This window comes from Euleptes europaea, chromosome 15 (genome assembly GCF_029931775.1).
Source record: "Euleptes europaea isolate rEulEur1 chromosome 15, rEulEur1.hap1, whole genome shotgun sequence".
NCBI classification, from domain to species: Eukaryota; Metazoa; Chordata; class Lepidosauria; order Squamata; family Sphaerodactylidae; genus Euleptes; species Euleptes europaea.
In genome coordinates, this window is record NC_079326.1 from 37,172,838 (window position 1) to 37,197,039 (window position 24,202).

Genomic DNA, 24,202 nt, shown 5'->3' on the forward strand with positions numbered 1-24,202 from the left:
AAGTAGAGGAGGGCAGGGAACCAGACCATGTGACCCCAAAGGCATGGGAAATGACACATTACTGTCCAAGACAAGAATGTGATTTTTTTGGTGGCAGCTGAGCACCTGCCACAATTCATAATTTACCCCTCAGCGTTCAGACATTCAGTCCAATTTGCCACATGCTCCCCTTGCTCTTCCCGCCAGCGAACAGCAAAAACCTGTCTCCAACTGCTCATGGCCTTTGAATAGAGGCACCTGGCTTAATTGGCAGAGGCTCACTCCCTCCCCACCAATTCCAGGACTCTAAAATGGGATTCGTACGGGGACTTCTATTTGCCCTGGTGCCTGCATCCCAAGGTCCCAAGCAGCTGGAGTTGGTTTTCATTATCGAAGCAAAGGGAGAGGAGATAAGATAGCAGGAGGGCCCTAGTTAACAAGTTTACTTGGTGCTTGCTGAGGCAAACTGGAGATTATTCACAGCTTAGCATGGCCTCTGAATATAGCCATTGCTTGTGTTTCCACACTGAATTATATTAGTTTTTATTACAACCTGTTCAACTCAGTCAGCTTAAAGCAGATACTTCAGAGAATAATAAAAACCATTTTAAAAAAACCCTTCACACAACTAAGATTGGTTAGTTAAGGTCTAGGAATATCTGTGTTATAATTTTATACCAAACATATTCTCTGTATTCAAGCTGGAGAATGAAGGGTGTTCTGGAGGAGGAGGAGGAGGAGAAGAGTTGGTTTTTATATGCCAACTTTCTCTAACACTTAAGGAAGAATCAAACCGGCTCACAATCACCCTCCCTTCCCCTCCCCACAACAGACACTTTGTGGGGTAGGTTGGGCTGAGAGAGCTCTAAGAGAGCTGTGACTAGCCCATGGTCGCCCAGCTGGCTTCATGTGCAGGAGTAGGGAAACCAACCCGGTTCGCCAGATTAGCGTCCACTGCTCATGTGGAGGAGAGGGAATCAAACCCAGTTCTCCAGATCAGAGTCCACCGCTCCAAACCCCTGCTCTTTACCACTACACCACACTGGCTGTCTAGAGTCCTGCTAGGTCAGACCAGTGGTCCATCTAGTCCAACATCCTGTCTCACACCGTGGCCAACCAGTTTCCTCTGAAGGTCTAACAACAGGGCACAGAGGTTCAGGCCTTCCCCTGATGTTGCCTCTTGGCACTGATATTCAGAGGCTGAATAGTTCTACCGGAGCCTGTTACCAGTTCTTGCTAGTATCTTCCTTCACAAGCTCTTTATTTTCAGATTTAGTATGCCAAGGGAGGGGGGGAAAGGAAATTCATCCTAGCCGGATAATGAAAGATAATTAAAGAAAGAAGCATTTTAAGATGCATTCCTGAACCCAAGGGTTTTCTCCCCTCCCAAATAGTTTACAAGCCCATGGACGGTACAAAGTAAAGTGTTTGCAGCACAAAGCCGCAACTATACTGTTATTATACCCTTTACAAATCAGGAACAAGCCTCAGCCGAAGCCATATTTAGGCTTTGATGGAAGTATCTCGAAGCTGATCAACATCTGAGATATTCTTGTAAAGTTGCTACAAGAAGCCTTGTGGCACGTTAAAGACTAACAGACACGTTGAAGCAGTAGCTGGAACATTATTTTCCTAGATGACAGAAGTCTTTTTATGCATCTGAGCAGGCTTTAACCCACACAAACACATTCCCATTCCCAAACATTCTGTATGGTAACCTTCCACATGGAGGAACAGGGTTGCCAACCTCCAGGTACTAGCTGGAGCTCTGCTATTACAACTGATCTCCAGCTGACAGAAATCAGTTCACCCGGAGAAAATGGCCACATGGGCAATTGAACACTATGGCATTGAAGTCCCTCCCCAAACCCCACCCTCCTCAGGCTCCGCCCCCAAAACCTCCTGCCAGTTGCGAAGAGGGACCTGGCAATCCTATGGAGGAACCATCTTCCAGAACATGTTCGGGAAACTCCTTTTCTGTAGGCATTTAGAAAGTCTATGGAAGAATTGTTCTGCAGGGTTTTTAGCTGGGGGCAGGACTACTCATTTTATTTTAAAGCATATTTTTATATATGGTGTTTTCAATGTTTCTATGCACATGGGTTTGCAGTGAACTGTTAATTAGTTTATAGGAAGCTGCCTTGGTTGCAGGAGAAGGGCAAGATGTAAATAACATAAAATTAAAGCATTATTTTTATTTTATTAAGGCACCACAACTCAGCTTGGTTTTTTGCTGCGACGGACTAATACAGCTATCCCACAGGAATTTGTAACAGGCTGAATATTCAAGAACTTTACTGGGAGGAAAAACCTTCATGTACGGGCATTACATCAACTCAGATAGATTAAACTGACCCTTTCAAATGCTGAGAAAGTGCAGACCTTTTATTTCCAAGCTAGAAGAGAAGCATATTAATTACAGGTAGGACTTTTCATTTAAATAGATAATTTTCATTATGGGAAGCACATGGCATGTGAATTCTCCTGATGAAGGGAATTTATTTTTGGAACCACTCAGAGATATTGACACTATAATCAAGTGGAGTGATGGTGACTGTGTGTTATCCTAGTAATAATGAGGGTAGTGCAAGTTCTTCCCTGGCACCCGGGGAAGGATTTAGTGAATAGGAGGGGCTTTCCTGGCTTTTACGACACATTTTTATTAATATAATATTGGCTGCATTGAGAAGGTTTAGTTTCCTGTACTGGCCTTCTTCATATGTTTTGTCCCTGGTTAAACTATCTATGTACACATTTCATTTCAGAAGCTGTTGACAGCAAGTTAGCTCCAAAACTGCCCCGAGCAAGCAGAAGGCGCTTTGTACCACGGAAAAGGGGCATCTACCATGTCTTTACAGTTGTTTTGCACTTATACAGCAGCCTCCCACACATCAGAGCAGCTTTTCAGGTGGGGTTGAGTAGCTGAAACACATGAAACTGCCTCATACTGAATCAGACCCTTGGTCCATCAAAGTCAGTATTGTCTACTCAGACCGGCAGCGGCCCTCCAGGGTCTCAGGCAGAGGTCTTTTACATCACCTACTTGTCTAGCCCCTTGAACTGGAGATGCCGGGGATTGAACCTGGGACCTTCTGCATGCCAAGTAGATGCTCTACCACTGAGCCACAGCCACAGCTGCTAAGACCTCTTCGTTGAGCTGCTAAACCAGTCAAGCAATGACCTGAACATCACTTGAAAGAGACCAATTACCTGGCAATAACACTAATTTCTATGGCGATGCTTGCCTTTCTATCAGATCTCAAGGATTTTTAGAATAATAATTGGAAGCAAATAGAAGACGCATGGGATGAGGTACAAAGCTTGGTTGCTGCCTGTTGAGAACGCAACATGGCGAACGACTTCCACTTTGAACCTTGCAAGTGTTTTTGTGGGGCAGGGGTTCAACAGCCTTGGAAAGTTGAAGGATACATATTTTTTAAGCGACACTCAAGCCTACCATTCCAAACTTTATAGGGCCACCAAAACATTTTTAAATAACTCTGCTATGAATGTGAAGATTTATCACAGAACCAGACGAATTCTCGGAAGAATGCAGATTAACATGTAGCAGTTGACTCGTTATTCTTCGGCAACCACAGAGCTCGTCGCCATAGCCCTTAGCAGCTCTTTCAGAAATTGTCCGATGCTCTCCAGGTCATATCAACAATTAGATTTAAAGATCAGCTCAGTTTGTATTGTTATGCATTTTTTTTGTTAAAATAGTAAAGCAATAAGTAAAGCCAAAAATCCTAAGAGACATTATCTGCTTCTGCTTGTGTTAATGCCAAAACTCAAGGCAGCATGTTACAAAACAAATCACACACAATTGAGAGATCACAACCTTCTCTCTATGCAGAATGGAGCAATGGAAGCCAGAGCAATATTGAATACATTTTATAGAATAGTTATCTTTTATTGTGCTCAGAGCTTTGTTTGTGGCAAGTAGATTTACTACTGGGCCTTTTTTAAAAAAAAAACAGGCACTAAAACCAATAATACGTGAACAGCAAAAAAAAAAAAAAAAGTTATGCCGCTTCTACAGTAGCCAGTGCATTAAAAAATGTATAGAGAAGCAACACAAATAAAATCCCTTATCTTGGACTGCTGTTATATATTCTGCTGAAGAAAGAAAGATTGCCTGCCCTTTCCTGCCAGGAAAAGAATGTACACAGAGTTCCCCAGGAACCCACCATTTGTAACAGTCACAAAAACTGCTCTAATAAAAATTAAAGCTCTTTCAAGCACTGCTCAAATAGTCTCACTCCGAAAGAGTAAAATAAGTTGAAAATTGACGACGGGCCTGAGACTCAGCCTGGCACAGAGGCTTAAGTGCAGAACTTGAACGTGGGGAAACCGGGTTTCAAGCCCCTGCTGGCATTATAAAGCCATCGTCAAGAACAAGCCATTGTCTCTTAGCCCAGCCTACCCCAAGAGATTGATGGCAGGCTAAAACTCCACCCCTAGCAGTGGCAGACCTACATTTTTGGGACCCTGAAGCTTGAGCTGTTATGGGGGCCCCTTGGCAACCAGCAACAATAGGGCAACATCCAACAAGGTCCAAAGGGCCCTGCTGCCCTTGCAAGGACCTCAAGGCTCAAATGGCGGAAAACAGGGTGGTAGGGTGAAGTCCTTGAAAATGATCCATACAGTGAGCCCCTTCCCACCAGCAAAGAGGTCTGGGTAACTGCTGTTATCTTCTTTAGTGGGGTTGTTCTATGGCAGATGTATTGGTTCATTCTCTAATAGAGAGGTAGAAGGTCATCAGAGGGCCCCCATTAGGATAAAGAGGTAAAAATCTGATTTTTTTGTGTTAAAATGCACAAGCCAGAAGAGTGTAGCCTGAATTGAGAATTCGGATGGTTCCGATTGGCTCTAGCCTAAGGGCTGAGCTACAGAACTATTAAACCATGCACCAATGAAGGATTCGAGGATCCAGCTGCCAAATTTAGGCTATGAATAGATTCTGGCGAGCTCAGCAAGCCCATACAGCTGGGGGTTCGGGCGCTACAAGCCCAAGAAAATTTTGAAATTTGACAAATTACAACGACATTTTGAAGCCATATGAAATGGGTATTTGAGCATATTCTAAGGTCAATATTAAGTACTTCAACCCATTGGTTTATGACTCTATCACTAGAACAGCCTTATTTTAACAACAAACACTTAAAAAACACCATTGATTTTGTTGAAAAATTCACTCATTAAAAAAAAAGTTGTTTCAGGGCCCCTCTGGGATTAGGGAGATTAGGGCCCCTGAAGCTTAAGCTTCATTCGTTTCATAGTGGATCCGCCACTGGCCCCAAGCCCTTTAGGGGAAGGTTGGAATGGAAATATAACAGTTCACATAACAGGGTTGGGTCTGCAGCCAATGCCCGCTCAAAGAATGAGTTGGGTATATCATCTCAGTGACAACGGTTGGCAACTGATCTTGGTAATTATCGCCATAATGAACACTCCGTGGGGCTGAAGATGGATAAGGCTTGCCCATTTCCGTTTGCTACAATTCGGGGAAAAATCTGTATTCAAACCCTATGAAGCAGGGCTGAGTTACTGACCAAAAGACCCAAGTGGTTGCCTAGAGAGCCAGATTGGCAGGGGTACTGTCCATGAGGAATATCCTGTGTATAAATCTTGCTGAGATGAATGGAGTCATGCAAACCCCACTGAGATGAATGGGAGTGGTACACACCACAATTTCTCGCATGAATTTGGCTGGGCATAATCTTTCTTACCCATGTATATTTATGACAGTGTAATCCCCTGTACATAACATTCCCTGTATCCAACTTTTGACTACCTATACACGTGTTTACATTTACTTAGGTATTTTTGCTAAAACATTATGCCCCAGTTTAGTCCTTGAATTAAAATGCATGAACATAACACAAACTCTCTTTGTTGAAAACAGGCATTTAAAAACATTCTTGGAAAGAAGAGGGTTGTTTTTTTATTACACAAGACACGCATTAATTTAATGTGAAGCCTTTTTTCTAGATAATTAGGTTCTTTCCAGTTGTTACACAAATCCATGTAAAAATTTTGAACTTCGGTCTTAGTTTGTATTAAATTAAATTACGCGCAGCAGACTGAAAAAGTAAAAGTGAGAAGAGTGGGAAGAAAGTAACAGGCATGGCTGGTACTTCTCATCTCCTTCCAGACCAGGTCCAAGATGGACCCACATTCCACCTTGAAGTGGCAGGAGGAAGCATGAGCTCCTTCCCTGCACATGCCACTTGGCTCCAACAGGCCACACCGCCTGCAGCCCACCTTGGAGCTGGAGGGGACTGCCTCCTCCTTGTGCCACTGTGGCCCAGCTCCACGACTGGCCGTGTGGGTGTATCTCCTCCTGTGCTGAGTTGGCTGGGGCACCAAAATGAGTTGAGCTAGCCTTGCTGTGAGTATTACTACCGAGTCCCTGCTTTATATAGAGCTCTGTTGGCGCAGGGTGGTAAGCGGCAGTACTGCAGTCAAAAGCTCTGCTCACAACCTGAGTTCGATCCCGACGGAAGTCGGTTTCAGGTAGCCGGCTCAAGGTTGACTCAGCCTTCCATCCTTCCGAGGTCGGTCAAATGAGTACCCAGCTTGCTGGGGGTAAAGTGTAGACGACTGGGGAAGGCAATGGCAAACCACCCCATAAACACAGTCTGTCTAGTAAATGTCGGAATGTGACGTCACCTCATGGGTCAGTAATGACCGGGTGCTTGCACAAGGAATACCTTTACCCTGCTTTATCCTTTCCACATTTAATCCAGTTCTACAAACCTGTAAGATGGAGATGTTCCACCAGGCTTATGGTTGAGGGCAGCAACGGTGTTTCATCTAGAGCCTGGCCTCCTTATCCCCTTATCCTTCCCTTTCTTTCCGCTCCCTTTTAACCCTCTTTCCCGCCCTTTTTTCCTGAGTGTGTGGATCAAAGCCAAGGAATCTGCATAGGAGGAGATGGAAAGAGCACAAGCTGCATGTTCCTAAGGCTCCTGACTTGAGAGGTGGGGGGAGAATTTACCACAGAATTTAAAATGGCAAGAGGTCCTCCATCCAAGCAGTGACCAGATTCAGACCTTCTAAGGTTCAGCAAGGTTGCCGCATCATACAGCTTCCAACCATACCTTGGGACTTCACAGAAATATAATTAATTGCCAATGCTGAGGCAGACTACTGAGAGAAGAATATTCAACTTCCTCACAGCAACAAATTAAGATGTTAATGGAAGGGGGGTGAAAAGTGGGATAACAAATCTCTGAAGAAGTTTTATTCTTTTTAAAAGATAGCTAGCCGTCTGGGGGAAAAGAAACTTAGGCTAGGACTACACGAAAAGCATGTTAAAAACTAAAATTAATTAGGGCTCTGAAAAACATGATATCTGGGAACCAATTAACAGGATGTAAACTCGCTTTATTAAAAATGGAAACCAACTTTTCTCTAGTGCCTGAAGAACTATGAGGTTTGACGGCGTATTTGTATCATTTCCTAAAAGGCTGAAAGTTCTTTGAAAAATGTATCAGTCATTTTTCCCCTCAGCTGCTGATCAAACCTGCCCAGTAAAAATGTTCTGAGCTGGCAAGTTGTAATACAGCCGTGGTTTATTTCTGTCAGAGTTTGACTGCTGAAGTGTGAAAGAAACTCATTAAAAACTCACTGTGATGCTGCAATGGAATGAAAAAGGAGAGGGGAAAGAAAATACTTAATGAAGGGTCCCCTCAGCCTGAAGCTACATTCATATTCAGTATTTTTTTCCACCCTTCTGTTTTAGTAAGCAATTAAAAGACAGCAATTAGTCACAGGAACACCATTGCTACTGGTCATATCGGGAAACACACACACCCCTGCCCCGCTAATATCATGAAAGTGGGATGAATAACAAAGCTGAAAAAAGAGATATGGAAATAGATGAAGTTTCCTACCTTAATCTTAAAACAAGATTCACAGCACATGGAGAGTCACTATATTCATCACAAACAGCTGTTCGAGTCTGCTTTTTAAAAAAGAAAGAAAGGTAGCAGTAGACACTAGTTAGGGCAGAGCAACACATCATTGTTAAAAGAATTACCAGAAACTGACAAAGCATCATAACTGAAAAGTTATTCTCTGTTAGAGTAGTATGTTCTTCAGAATCAAGAAGAGTAACTTCAGACACAAACGCAAAAGAAGAAAGCAGCAACAGATACAACATTTCCAGAGCCAACGGTCAGCTAAATCTGATACACGGAGGATATACACTTCTACGTTTTATTATTTGTGTAGTTTCAGCCAGGTGGCTTTACAGGAAACATCCCTGCCCTGCCTTCACCAATTCACAACTTAATATAGTGATATTAACTATGCAGCTTACTTGTTTAACAGAGCAGTGGATTTGAGGAGAATCCTAATAAATTGGCATTGTTTTTATTGCAATTGCAGCAACAACAACAAACTTAAAAAGAACCAATTACTGTAAAATCACCATGGCTAGCAGTGTCTGTCAGTGATGAATGGGGAAAGATGATAAAGAGGAAGGCAATTTCTACCCCTCCATGCTGCTGCTCGTTTTTCTCACACAACCCAGCTCCACAAGGTTAATCCACATAGTGATCTGGGTAAATGTTGAAGACTGCATGCTTTGCCATCAGGAACAGGTTAATTGGTAGCATGGCAAATGGCATGATAAGTAGCAAAGTGGGGGTGATGTGAAAGCTAGCTCAAGACCCCTAACACTAATGTCAAACCATGCCTAGGTCCATCCAGTCCATTACGTCAATCTGATTATGTAATTTGGCCCTTAGATCCCGCAGACATGCTCCCCCCCACATGTACCTGAGAACCTTGTAGAGACAGGTTCTGTATTTGATCACAGACGTTTCCGGAATTCATAGAAATCTAATAAAAGAAAACATGAAGCGTTTTTAATTGTTTCATTATGCAAGTGTCGTGACATCAAGGAAGAATTGTTTTATGAACTACAATCACTAGGCTTAAAGCACACTAAGAAAAACACCATAGTACTCATTTTCAACATTTCTCTACAGTTCTGTAGAACTCCCAAGAGGAGACCCATTAGTGTACAGGGCGCTCTTTTCCCCCTATTTCCAATTCAGAAAAGACTTAAGTTAAAAAGAAAAAGAATAAGAAAAAGAATTGACCTTACATTGTGCTTTATAGGTTAATAGGCACGTTGTGAATTACTTTTCATTTACTTCAACAAGGGCGGTATAAGTGTTCTGGCTTAAAAGAAACCTTCTTAAAGAAGACTCATCCAGAAAAATGGAGAGTAAAATTCTGCAATAATGGGATAATGTACCAAGTTCTTTGGAAACCTTATCTACTACCCATTTTTTAAGACAGCCTTTTCATAGGTCTACCTTTTGCCAATGTTCTATGTATTATGGTAAAACAAATATAAAACTACAAACCACCAAACTTTCAGAACCACACTAGACAAAGCAATCCACCTCTTCAACACACAAGAGAAGTAAACCTAGCTACTTACCTCAGCGTTCTCCTCTTTTACTCTTCGTGACTAGAAGACAAGCATCAGTAATTACTATTTGCATTTTAATAAGTAACAAAATTTTAAAAATATGTTGACGTGAGAGGAAATAGATCGTTGCATGCTTCCCAAGAATTACCTTTTCCTGGGAAAAAGCAGCTTTGCCTTCTTCACTCTTTTCATCCATTTCATCATCACTCCACTCCCAGTCTCCGTCTTCTGTCTTATGGAGATGGCCGCTGGAACCAGGTACTCTTCTAACCTACCGAAATCACAGCAGCAACAACAATGGATTCTTTATTATACATTTTTCCTTCTAAAACTCTCCTTGTTCTTAATGATTAGGAAGAATTTTCAAGCAGTTACAGCGGTTCCTCAGTGGAACAGGCTTCCTCGGGAGGTGGTAAGCTCTCCTTCCCTGGAGGTTTTTAAGAAGAGGTTAGATGGCCATCTGTCACCAATGCTGATTTTATGACCTTAAGCAGATGATGAGAGGGAGGCCATCTTCTGGGCATGGAGTAGGGGTCACTGGGGGTGTGGGGGGGGAGGTAGTTGTGAATTTCCTGTGTTGTGCAGGGGGTTGGACTAGATGACCCTGGAGTTCCCTTCCAACTCTATGATTCTATGTGAAAAGTAAAGCCGACTAAATTCATTCTTCATTAGCTAGTAGTCAATTTCCGCAGGTTACAACATTGATTTATTCTGCCCAGACAGCAAGAGTGCAAACTCCTGGCACCTTCAACATTCTAGTGTCAGGCCATGAAAATAAGTTTTTAGAAAATCAAGAAAAGCTGTGCAAGCTACTACTGATGGAAATTCAAGAAATGTACAAACAGCCCATTCCTGAGCCTTTCGGCGTCCAGGGACAGCGTGGCTGTGGCGCTGCCACGGCACCCCCAAAGAGGTTCCCTGGCCGCCAAAAGTCTTTAAAAAGCCTTTTAAAAATAAAAAACACAAAAATGGGACATTTTCCCCCATTGAGAACAGCGAGGAAACACTGTTGCTGGAGGAGGCATTCCCAGCCTGAAAGGGGTCAGGAAGATGCCTACTGGCAGCTCTGCCCCCCCAGGAATGCCCCAGGAACACCCCCTGGAACAATGGCGTGGGGACTTGCGCCGTTGGGATGCCGAGCCAGCATCCCAGGGCTGCGCTGCCACACCAGCGCAGGGAGGCCAGTGTGAGTGGCCCAACGCCAGTGTCTGTGCCACTCTCGGCAGCACAAGTGGCCCGGGTGCTGGCACAAGCAGCCCAGACGCCAGCACGGCCACTTGCATGCTTCCTGAGCTCTTTTGGCCTCAGAGCTCAGGAATGGGCTGTAAGTCAGCACATTAGCCAGGCACCTACCCCTTTAGACATCCTGCCCATGGGAGCTTTTTTTTTTTTTTTTTTTAGCAGGCCTTCAACCTGCTTAATACGTTGTTGGGAGCCACCAACCAACCAGACTCCAGCACTGGCTGGGGAGCCAATACTTCAGGAAAATGGCTAAACAGTTTTAAGGTCCAAGGTTCATTCAGAAGCATTAAGAATGAGAGAAAACACATATGGATCTTCAGGACTTTTTGAGGTCTTCAAGTTGGCACTACCTTTTCCAGTTTTCAGCACTGGGTATGCCACAGAAATCAGCATTTGCTCATCTGGGGAGATACCCCCAAGCTACCTTGTCTTTTCCCACGCCTAATGTTTATTCTGGCAACAGTATACACAAAATGGTTTTGCTCCTGTTTTATTAAGCTAGTATAAGAATGCACAAACCCTTTAGCTGGAGAAAATCAAAGCTACCAGAGAACCGTCCATTTAATCCCTACCCACTTCTCTAAGAAGTCTAACAAAATAGAGTGATTAACTATATCAAAAGCTATAGATAATTGTCATAGGATCAAAAGGAAAGAATCTCTCTAATCAAGTTGTAAACCAAGATCACCCATCACAACAATCAAAATTGTCTCCATTCCAGAACCAGGTCTGAAGCTAGAATAAAATGGGTCAAAGACCAATATATCTCAATTCTTCCTTTCCTTAGATTAAACATCCATTGGCTATTCATCAACCATTTCACACTTTAAAAAAAGGGTGGGGGGAGATGAAAATTATTTTTTCTTGACACTATAGAAAGGTTGCCATGTCTCTCACACAATTCACTGATCTACTTGACAGCAGATAACACAGTACCCTCTTCTCAGAAAGCGTCATTAGATCTTTTATCCAGGGAGTAATATATTTATTTTGTGCAGTATTATTTTGTGAACCTGCTAAAGGAGGTTCTAAGGCAGGGGTGGGGAACCTTTTTTCCGCCAAGGGCCATTTGGATATTTATAACATAATTCGTGGGCCATACAAAATTATCAATTTAAAAATTAGCCAGCCAATACGTTTCCCTGGGTGGGAAAGGGTTAACACAGTTTCTTGGGCGGTCCTAGCAGCTCCATAGCTAACAACTCTTCTGCAAGTGGGGGGAGGTTGCTTTTCTCAGCAAAACAAACTCACATCTGCCTTGAGTAGAGGCTATTCCTGTCCGCAGGAGGGTGCAGATGCCAGTCTTAGATCCTTCTGAGCTAGAGATCCGCCAGGACCCACGAAGGGCCAGACTAAATGATTTTGCGGGCCTTAAACAGCCCCCGGGCCTGACATTCCCCACCCCTGTTCTAAGGAGTCTAAGGCTAAGGAGTCTACTTAATCAGGACAAAATGGGCATTTGCATTCTTCTGCAATAATGTTATTGTATCTCCCTCGTAATGTTATTCTATCATCCAATTGTTATCCTTGTAATGTTATTCTATCATCCAACTCTTGCAACTGTTCCACACTATGCTTGATCACCTTACCCGAGAAAGGTAGATTTTTTTGAGCAGTAGCTTGATCATAGCCCTCCTTAAGAGGTTTTAGGAAAACTCTCCCACTAATCTCCTGCTCCTGGACTTATCAACAGAATTCTGACCAATGGATGCTCCCAATATTTCTTGAGCTGGATCTAACTTCAATCTGGCATCCAGAGCAGACCAGATAATCTCGCCCCCCCAAAAAACCCTCACAAAATCACCACAACCAAAGGCTGAATTATTTTTGTCAAGAAGGAGTCAGATCTAGATTTACAAGATTTATTCAATGTACAAGATTTGAGATGGCAGAAAGGACTGAGCCACTTCATATTGTAAGAGTAGGATCATATCTTGGAATGTTTCCTGTGTTGAAAATTCTCTGCAATCACAAAATTAGCATAGCAGAGGGAGCAGAACCTTACTATGTTTGTTTTCTATATTTGTTTTCTGGGGGTTTTTTAAATACAAAGGAACATTCAAAGCTGGAATCTACCACCTGCAATCTGAAGCAGTACAGTCCATTCTATCATTTCGGGGCTGTGCCACCTCATTCTTCTGCACGTGTGAATGAAGCCCCCATCGCTCATTCCTCGGAGCCTATGAATCCTTTGGCTGCTGACCATTTGTCCAGAGCTACATCTCTCTTAGCCTACTGACTTCAATGGACTTAGAAGGGTATAGCTCTGCTTAGAATTGCACTGCAGATCACCAGAATCCCTTCAAGGGTTAAGCTACTGTTCCCATGCTGGTATTTAATCTTGCTACCTTTCCTTGCTTCACAAACAAGTACACAGAAAGAACTCAGCTTGAAGCACTTCTAATTGTTTTTGCAATTACTCAGATATTAAACTTGTAGGTAAAAACAAAGTTCCAAAATGGCTTCTTTGTTCATCTCCACATTTCCTTCCAAGTATCCATGACTTGAACAAACTGGGTACAGATAATGAAAACAGAACATGAGAAAATGAAGACAAAAGAATGTAATAAAATCTTATTCTACACTACTTTGACCTTTTCAGTTGAGTCTGTAACTTTATAAACCGCGGCACATGACAAGCAATGTTTAAACAGATTCATTCATGCTAAAAAAAGCTATCTGAAAAACACATTGTTGATGGTGAATACATGGAGATCTGGGAGGGTAACATCATTTGCCGGAAATGCAAACGGGAAGGCTTTAAAGGGGGTGTGGGATGGGTAACTGCAGCAGTCGAGGAGCAAGCAGCTACCCAACAACAAGGGCGGCAGCACAAGAACCAGCTACCTGTCCATGAAGCAACGAGGGAGGGGCTGAAGGCTTGGGCCGCAGATGGTAAGGAAGGAGCAATTGCCAGGAACACCTACAGAGTGGGGCGAGACGGCACGGTGGTGGAGGAGGCAGCTGGGGCAGCATCGGAAGCCAGAACACTAACGGAAGGACAGAGCGGGGCTGACAGCGGGGGCCCAGCCACTAACTAGTACAGACAATGGAGTAGAAGAGGCTTCAGACAGAAAGGTGACACAAGGAGGACACGCCCGGGGAAAGGCTGCAAAAACAGCTCCAGAAAGACTGATGAAAGTGAAAGCGGAGGACTGAACAGCAAAGGGCTGAAGGAGCTGCTGGGGTTTGCCTACACTCTGGGGGGATGAAGAAAGCTTGCACCTGTGAACGGAGCCATAGAGCAAGGGGTTCAAGAGAGTCGGGGTGGTAGCGCAGCTAAGACTTCAATATTGTGGGGAGGCACATAGGTCTAACAATCGACTGGAGGGGGCCTAACTGGGGGTAACATAAGTCAAGTGTAAGTGGTGGCCAAGGAGGATTGCATAAGGGAGTCCCCTACTGGTAGGGTTACCAAGTCCCTCTTTGCCACCGGCAGGAGATTTTTTGGGGCAGAGGCTGAGGAGGGCGGGGTTTGGGTAGGGGAGGGACTTCAATGCCATAGAGTCCAATTGCCAAAGTGGCCATTTTTCTCCAGGTGATCTGATCTCTATCGGCTGGAGATCAGTTGAATTAGCAGGAGATCTCCTGCTACTACCTGGCAGTTGGCAACCCTACCTATTGGGTATGCAGGGGAAAGCACTGAGGCCACTGAGGCAACACTAATACTTCTGTTGAATTTTATTAGTATGGGGGGGTATAAACTATTGGTTTACCCTAAGTGAAAACAAACCATTTCAGAAACAAGAATTCTCTAATAGAGTATATCCTCGAGATTTGATACTCTTCCTATTAAGAGCTTAAAATCCAAACATGATCAAGAAGAGCCCAAAGGCACTACTAGAAAAAATACTTGGAAGAGTCACTGTACATATTCTCTTTGTACATATGGATGAGTCTGTGATGACAGATATGCCTACCTAGCCATCCTCTTCCAGCGTTAAACACACTGAGTTCTTCAGCTTCTGCCATTTTTAAAAAATAATCTTTGCTGCTCTTTTCTGAAATATCTCAAGTATACCACCATTATTAAAGAATCCCATGTTTGGACTAAAGTTTATCACAATATAGAAGAAGAGTTGGTTTTTATATGCCGATTTTCTCTAACTTTTTAAAGCAGAATCAAACCGGCTTACAATCTCCTTCCCTTCCTCTCCCCACAATAGACATCTTGTGAGGTAGGTGAGGCTGAGTTCTGAGACCTGTGACTAGCTCAAGGTCGCCCAACTGGCTTCATGTGTAGGAGTGGGGAAACCAACCCAGTTCACAAGATTAGCCTCCACTGCTCATGTGGAGGAGTAGGGAATCAAACCCGGTTCTCCAGATTAGACACCGTCACTCTTAACCACTATACCACACTGGCTCTCCAGCACTTAAGAACTATTCATAGGATCCAAAGGTGCTTAGCATAACCCACTTCCGTTTACATAAGCATAATTTGGCTTGACCTACTGCTCCTTTCAGCACAAGGCCTTGAAATGACAGCCAACTTCCCTTCTCCCTTGGCACCAATTAAGCATCCCCCCCATCCTCCTGCTTTAATTGGTAAACCTTAACGAAGTTCAGATATTCTTGAGAGGTTGATCTGAAGCATTTTGTGTCTCTAGGATGGAACTCGAAAATACTGTTTGTATGTGCATCAACACTAAATGTAAGCCACAAGTATAAATGCTGCAAAGCCCTCTTAAAACGAATACCCTGCCACCACTATTGGCCATGATGTCCCCTATCGGACCAGGCTATGCTGCCAAAGTAACATGGAAAAGACCAACATTTGATACTGCGGAATACCAAAATGGAATCAGGAAAGAGGGCAGGGCATTGTTGAAGAAAGGAATACATGGAAAGGTCCCAATACAGCCTTTCTGGAGGCTAGAACCAGATGTAATGCGGAGCTTTCTCCTACCTGGAGAGTTAGCTCAAGACCAGGGCTTCTTAAACTTTTTCCACTCGCGACCCCTTTTCGCTCGAGGAATATTTACTCAACCCCGGGTATATAGGTATATAATATAGGTATACAAATCAAACATTTACTGATAATAAATCATTCAGGAATTTATTTTAAAACAATTCTTTGGTATACATATAATTTTACCATTTACTGTTGCCAAATTTTTCGCGACCCCCATGTTCAGTTATGCGACCCCGTATGGGGTCACAACCCACAGTTTAAGAAGCTTTGCTCAAGACAAACAAAGGAATCTAGAGGCTACAACTGACTACTGTATCTTAAGACAGAAAAGGAGGACAACTGAAGTATGGGTACCTTTAAGGCATACACTTCAGTGAACTGCCCCTCCTCATGCCCCCACTAGTAAAGATACCATTTTTCTTTCTCCAAGTAGTATCACAAGATAACATCCCATGGTGGTTAAGAAGCCATCCTGTGCTTTTCGCTCTTCTGGCACCTGAAGGAGTGCCTGGAGCTAAGCAGCAGATATAATAGCGATTTCAGGACCAAGTAAAAGGCACCACTGGCTGCCAGCAGCTGCAGAAAATGCAGATGCAACAGATCCATTTCAACAAGAACACTGATGCGCGATGCCTTGGGAAAGAGGACCTCAACATGGTGCCTGTGGACACCACAGTGCCCATCAAGACCTTTTCTGGTGCCCGTCAAATGTTTTTTAAAAGCAGGCAGGGCCATGTGGGTCTTTTGCTCAGCAAGGCTTCTGATTGGCCATTAAGAGATTTTTAAAAACAACATTGCTTCAGCCACCACAGCACAAGGATCTTCACTGTTGTGACTGGAGATAAGCTGCATCAGTCATTTTGTGGCAGGTTTCCGTTCGTTACTGGAGCTCAGGGCTTTCTCTTCTTTTGGTGTGCCTGCAACAACCCTGCGAGGTAGTTTAGGCTGAGAAAGAGTGTGGCCCAAGGTTAGTGGCTGAGTGGAGATTTGAACCTGAGTCTCCCTGTTGCCCCAGTTACCATGCACCCCAGTCAATATATTTTGAGTAAGACCAAAGGAATTGCTTTAAACCATAAAAATCCTTCAGTCTAAGGAGCTACAAAACATCCTGAATAAAATAGATAGAGGGGAGGGCCATGGCTCAGTGGTAGAGCATCTGCTTGGCATGCAGAAGGTCCCAGGTTCAATCCCTTGCATCTCCAGTTAAAGGTACTGGGCAAGTGGGTGATGTGAAAGACCTTTCTCTGCCTGAGACCCTGGAGAGCCGCTGCCAGTCTGAATAGACAATACTGACTGGCAGTATTGGCAATACTACTCAATACTGAGTTGACAATACCGATAGACCAAGGGTCTGATTCAGTATAAGGCAACTTCATGTGTTCATGTGGCTCTGCCTCCTGTGGCAGTCATTTTGTGGCTGCACCCACCTTGGTGAGTCAGAATTCCCAAAGTGCCGGCAGGCTGAAAAAGATTGGGGATCTTTGCCCTAGGAACCGCAGCATCCAATCACACACCCTAGGACCAGCCCTGGAAAGGGCCCATCCTTGGCTGTATTCTCTGTTTCAGAAAATCAGAAATAGTGCATGTTGCATCACACCATATACCAGAAGTAGCATCACTCTGACAAGAGGAGGAGGGCGTGGAGGAGATTTTCTAATTTGGGTTCTATTATCTACCAATAACAAAGGCTGTTCCCAGTATGAATAGCGAACTTATTTGTAACTTTTAACTAATGAACGGTAACAAAGAGAACATTTGGTCTTACAAAGACAAATTAACACATATTAGAAGACACAGTTCACATGAATCACAAGGGTGTACAGGTGATAAAAAATGGATCTGAATGGCTGACTTTTAAACTGTACCTAGCACAAAAGCAGTTCAGCACATTGTAATCTGCAGCAGAAAGCTGTTCGCAGGAGAGAGAGAAAAATTAACAAGCTACTGCCAACACTGCCGCAGCTGTGGAGGAAGACAATATGAATGTCAGCTGGGAAGAGAGAATGCAGGACAAATTAGAGGGTAAAAAAAAAGCCCACAATGACAGAAAATGGCAAAAAGCAAATTACCCGTCGGGGGGGGAAAAACACATCCCCAGTTTCCGCTGTGACTGGATACTGTGTGGTCTTTGTTTTCTGGTCAGAATTGAAGCTATTTGTGTCAGAAGACGCCAGAACTGTTTGCCAAAGGCCATTTTTAAAACTTCAGTGGGGGATTAATTCAAGTAATATAAGAGAAGACAATAAGTTAGGGCGGTCATCATGAGCGCGGATGACACACTTAAGAATGCACAAAAACCAGCAAACAAATTGTTTACAGCTGTGTGGGTCCAAAAGTTAAAAAATCCTAAAAGCCAAGAACCCACCCAATGACATGTAACATTGTGCGAACGCCCGCGTTCTTTAGAAATCAACCCCTACATCAGAAACCCAGACAACAGAGAGAGCAAACTGCCAGGGATCAATAACAACAGCATACAAATGCCCTTTTGCTTGGTCATCTTGAAATGCCTCACAACGCCTCTACAAAAAAGCTTTGTACACTATTACACTGCCATCTTGAGAGTACTTTGAGCCTGGCAAGTGTTTTATGGATCTTTTTTGACCGATCAACAGTTTGTTTTAGGTTGTTTTTATGCCCATAGCTTGTTAATTGTTCATTTATATATTGTTAATTCTTATCACATACACACATACCTTTATTGGCATAATTAATTATCATCGTTAAATATTGTTTCTTTATGTTGTCTTTATGGTATTGTTTTTACTTGTGGGCCATCTCAAGAAGGTCCCTGGAAAGAGGGCACAAATTCCCTAAGTAAATAATAAATACATAAATGTTCATCCTTGGCTTTGCCTGGAGTTAGGGTTGCCAGGTCCCTCTTCGCTACTGGAGGGAGATTTTGGAGGTGGAGCCTGAGAAGGGTGGAGTTTGGGGAGGGACTTCAATACCATTGAGTCCAATGGCCAAAGCGGCCATTTTTTCCAGGTGAACTGATCTCTATCAGCTGGAGATCAGTTGTAATAGCAGGAGATCTTCAGCTACTACCTGGAGGTTGGTAACCTTACCTGGAGTAGACAACATGAAGTGTAGGTTGGAGAATGGCATCAGTTACAAGTGCGTCTATGGTGTTAAGGGTATTGGACCAGTCACCTGCTTTATGTAATACTCCTCACAGGACCATGGCAATGTCGAGGTAACCTAACATGCCTGCTCCTCACTCTCTCAACACAATGTTCAATAAAACAATTAAAATGTAGCATAAACAACATAAAGGGGCAAACCAATTTTAAGTATCAGTTACTAGCTAAAAATATGAAAGACTAAAACAGCAGCATCCAGCATAAACACTAACTGTATACTCTACAAACTCAAAATCCTGAAAGGGAAGAACGTTGGTCTGAAAGCTCAAGAAAATAGAAATGTTCTCCCTGGGGTATGAAAGACAGTGAATTTAATGCCAAGCAAAGTTCTGCAGTGAGGGAGTTCCTAAAGTCTTCACAATAGGAGAAATGGTCCAGTCCTTGTATGTGGGGACACACAGAGAAGGACCTTGATGGCTAGGAAGCAGGCTTATATGGCAGAAAGCAATCCTTCAGGTATCCTGGCTGCTGAGCACGTGGGGAAATTTAGACAATTACCAGCATTTTGAACCGTGCCCAGAATCAAACTGAGCAGGCCCTGGTGATATGTGATTTCTGCCGCATCCTGAACCGGTAGAAGCTTCTGAACAGTCTTCACAAGGCAGCCTCACACAAAAACTGCACTGCAGTAGTCAAGCCTTGATATAATCACAGCAGCTTGATGACTTTGACCAAATAACACCTCTTCATGTAGGTCCTCAGCTAAAGCTGGCTAAAACACTATTTATTACAGAAGAGACACGTGCTTCCATCTGCCACCTAGGATCTACTGGCGTCCCCAAATGGCAGGCCTTCATGCAACTTTCCCTCCAGCAGCTGACACTGAAAACAGAGTGGCTTTATTTTTGACCATGAGCATCTCAATCTTACATGGACTGAGTTTCAGTCTACTGGACCTTATTCGGTGCAGACACCAGTTCCGGACTTCCAACTGCTACCTGGCTTGATTAAATGAAGGAAAAGCATTTGATGTCATTTTTAAATCTCTAACTTGCCTACTGCGGTATGCTGGCTCCTGCTGCTTCAACAACAGATGGCAAAAAAATCTAGTTGTTCTAGATATAATCCCTCCCATACATCCACATTCAAAGCATGAAGAATGTCAAACCACCTGACAATTGTCCAAGCTAAACCAGGGTAAGAACTCATCCTAGGTCCAATTTAGCCACATAAACAGGGTTAATTAACAGATTAAATCCCATCAATCTTGAGGGAAAATAAAAGATAGTCTATCTGCCAAAAAACCGGCGTTGTCTAAGTGTCAGATCTCACTTTAGATGTGCCAGAAATTCAATTTTAGCATCCAGCTAAATCTCAAAATGGTTCCAGACATTTGCTTCGGTGAAATTTTGTAGGCAGGGTGAGAAGAAGAGTTTCAAATGTCTGTATACTAAAACAAAATCTGCAAAAGACTCTACAACATTTTGATAAAAGCCCCTAGAGACAAGAATGGAAAATATTTTCAGAATTTTGGGGCATCAAAATCCCTCTTGGGTACGTGGGATAATTGAACATTGCAGAGTTGTTCATTCCTGTTAAAGTGTATACATTATTAAATACAACCACCATATAAACCATGGAAGAGACTTTTTAAATACATAAAGACTTAAAATAAAATTTGATGATAATCTAGGACTGAAAAACAGTTTTAGATTATGCAAAACAGCTCCTCCAGATTTAAATGACGGCAATTCAATTTAACAATGTACACAAAATTATAGCCATTGTTGCTCTACAAGAAGCTTATCAAATATTCATTGTTCAGTTATAACTGCATACATTTAATATACGTATATATATATCATCCAATTTAATTAAGGCAATAAGAGAATTAGGAAAAGAGTCAAAATGATTTAGAAGCTGTTTTGATTTTTATTGATTACATCCAACAAGGGTGCTTACTGATAACTACAAAAAGAGAGAAGTGAAAGGTGGGGAGAACAAACTATTATTTTACTAGCAGTAGAAAAGAGCAAAGGAGGGAAGGCAGCATGGTACAGCCTGATCTCGTCAGATCTCGGAAGCTAAGCAGGGTCAGCCCTGGTTAGTATTTGGATGGGAGACCACCAAGGAAGACCAGGCTTGCTGTGCAGAGGAAGGCACTGGCAAAACCACCTCTGTTAGTCTCTTGCCATGAAACCCCCAAAAAGGGGTCACCATAAGTCGGCTGCGACTTGATGGCACTTTACACACACACAGAAAAAAGCAAGAGTCCAGTAGCACCTTAAAGACTAACAAAATTCCTGGCAGGGTATGAGCTTTTTGAATAACAAGTGAGCTGTGGCTCATATCAATTTTGTATTACAATGTTGACTGATCTTTGAGGATGCTTATGTACTTTAAAACTACTTGCCTGTCTATCAGAGACTAACTGAAAATGGACCCTCCATGCCCTTTACCATTGCTAAAAGTTTGTATTACAAGACTGGGGAGATAAATGCCCGCCTCCAGTAATCCAACGGACTGAGGGCCTTATGACTTTATCAACATTTGAACATATGGCATATAGACAACAATTGCACGTGGACATATTTCTAGAAATTTGGAAACTTTTTATAGATGCTTATATGTAGACTTGCCATGACTGTTGTTATATTTTTTAGAAGAAGAGTTGGCTTTTATACCCTGCTTTTTTCTGCTAAAGGAGTCTCAAAGCGGCTTACAATCACAATCCCTTCCTCTCCCCACAAAAAGCACCTTGTGAGGTAGGCGGAGCTGAGAGAGTTCGGAGAGAACTGTGACTGGCCCAAGGTCACCCAGAAGGCTTCATGTGGAGGAGTGAGGAATCAAACCCAGATTAAAGTCTGCTGCTTTTAACCACCACACCATGCTTTCTAGTTATGGGTTGCAATTTAAAAAAATTAGAAGTCATTCAGTTGGCAACCCCTTGGTGCTTTCAAGTGTGTTCACGTAAACAAGGAATTAATAACAAAGTGAAGAAAGCCACATGTTGTAAGAGGCTCAGAATGATTTGGGGCTGTTGGTTTAGCTTTCACTCCTGCTTGCAAAAGGGGAAAAAAAAAACTTGTGATAATAGTGTGTGTGTTTGTGCATGTGTGATTCCTGTTCTCTACCTTTTTATCTTTGGATGTATTTTAGACTTTAGTTGTATTTTAGTCTTTAGTTAATTGCTGTCTGTTGGGTTGATTATGCTGGCTGATCCATTGCTGTTTGATAATTTGCCCGATTTTTAAAGGTTCTGGTGGCTTGTATACATTATATTTATATTTAAATTGGTTTTGATATTATTGTCATTAACAACCAACTTTAGCAGTATAAAATGTTTTGAATCAATGAATAAATTAAAAATTAATAAGCATTTTCTCTTTATCTGTTACCCTGCAAATAAGGGGTTGGATCCAGCCAGCTTTTTAACTCAATCTGACCCAATTCCCCTCCTTACTACAACTCTTGCCCTTGTCTTTTGTCCATGCAGGCCCTATGAGCCTCCACGTAGTCTTTTGGTTCTCCATTTTTCACCAACAGAAAACCTGGTTGGATCCAACCCAAGGTGAAACATTCCCATTTGAGACACTGCAAATAAAAGTGTGATTCACTCATTCAAGGTCTCCTGAGCCATAAAGAACCATAAGCAGCAACTACATAATCTCAGGTGTGAGCCACTCTCATAAGATCTCAGCAGTTTTCAATGCCATCGATCATGGTATCCTTCTGGACTGACTTTCTGGGTTGGGATTGGGAGGTACCATCCTGCTGTGGTTACATTCCTACCTGGAAGGTAGGTTTCACAAGGTGGTGCTGCGGGACTGCTCCTCAGGCCCTTTTTTATCCTATGGGATCCCACAAGGTTGCATCTTGCCCCCTATGCTCTTTAACCTCTACATGAAAACAGTGGGTTAGGTCATCCAGAGATTCGGGTTGGGTCGTTACCAATATGCAGATGACACTCAGCCCTATCTTGTGCTTCCAGCTGATCCTAAGGAGGCTGTAGAAACCCTGAACCAGTACCTGGAGACAGTTTTGGAGTGGATGACGGCTAATAAATTGAAGCTTAATCACAACAAGACAGAAGTGCTACTGGTAGGAGGAAGGTCTGACCCACTATTTAAGGTGTCACCTGTTCTGGATGCAGTTACACCCCCTTGAAGGAACAGGCCCATAGTCTGGGGGTGTTTTGGGGCCTATGCACACTGCTGGATAAGCAGGTGGCAGCTATGGCCAGGAGTGCCTTTTACCAGCTGTGACTGGATAGTCAGCTGTAGCCATTCCTGAGCAGAAAAGATCTGGCCACTGTGGTGCATGCCATGGTTACAACTAGATTAGACTACTGCAATGCACTCTATATGGGGCTCCCCTTGAGAAGTGTTCAGAAACTTCAGTTGGTATAGAACGCTGCAGCCAGGATGTTGACTGGAGTGGGTAGTATCACTCCCATCTTGGCCATCTATACTGGCTCTCAATTTGCTTCCAGGCACAATTCAAGGTGTTGGTGTTGGCCTTTAATGGTTTGGGATCAACATACCTGAAGGACCACCTACTCCACCCAACCACTATGGTAATCTTCAGAGGCTCTGATACAGGTGCCCAGACCTACTGAGATTAGACAGGTGGCAACTAGGAAAGGGCTTTCTTAGTCATGGCATCAAAACTCTGAACTCTCTGCCCAGGGAAATTCATCTGTCCCCTACTGGTGCCGTCTTCTGACAGCACGTGAAGATTCTTTTTTGTGTCATTTCGCATTCCCTCTTTCCTGTCCAATGTTTTACTTGTTTTCATGTCTTTGTATGTATTTTAGCTTGGCTTGCAACTGTTCTAGTGTTCTAGTCTATTTTAGAGGAGGTTGGTTTTAATGGTTTTAAAACATTAATTTTATGTTTTAGTGTGTTGGCCACCTTGATGGCCCCTTGCAAGGGCAAAAAGGCAGGATATAAAATAACAAATAAATCATTTATTTATTGCAGGTACAAATTACTTGAGCAAAACACAAAGAATAGCAAGGATGTGTGCGCGCACAGCAGTCCCAAGATCTCCTGCACATTTATACCATGATTTTTATTTTTAAAATGTAGAGCCCACTACTAACTTTATTCAAGGTGTTTTAGGGGAAGACAGAACAAGAACAAAGAATTCTATAATAAATGACAATGACAAACAAAACCACAGCTGAAACAGAATACAAGATTCTATACTGGGGGCTCAGTGTGGTGTAGTGGTTATGTTTAATGAAGACCCAGGTTCAAATCCCAGCTTTGCCATGGAAGCATGCTGGGTGATCCTGGGTCAGTCACCCGCTCTCAGCCTAACCTCACTCACAGGGTTGTTGTGAGGATAAAATGAAGGAGAAGAAAACACATAAGCTGCTTTGGGACCCGACTGGGGAAAAAGGCAGGGTATGAATGAAGTAAATAAAACAATAAATAAAATTCACCCCTATATTTAAGGAACAGCAGCCACATACCAGACCAATACAGAAGCCAGAGACCTACACGATTCAATGAAAGGCTTGCTGGA

At 43.0% G+C, this 24,202-nt stretch overlaps 1 protein-coding gene across 1 annotated transcript in view; it reads right to left on the reverse strand.

Moving 5' to 3' along the window:
* The window catches only part of STK39 (serine/threonine kinase 39), a 146,911-nt gene that overhangs the window by 41,305 nt on the left and 81,404 nt on the right, over positions 1 to 24,202 (reverse strand). The window contains 4 exon segments of the mRNA XM_056861184.1: positions 7,881 to 7,948; positions 8,770 to 8,832; positions 9,443 to 9,472; positions 9,582 to 9,704. Of these exon segments, the coding sequence (XP_056717162.1) occupies positions 7,881 to 7,948; positions 8,770 to 8,832; positions 9,443 to 9,472; positions 9,582 to 9,704 (284 nt within the window).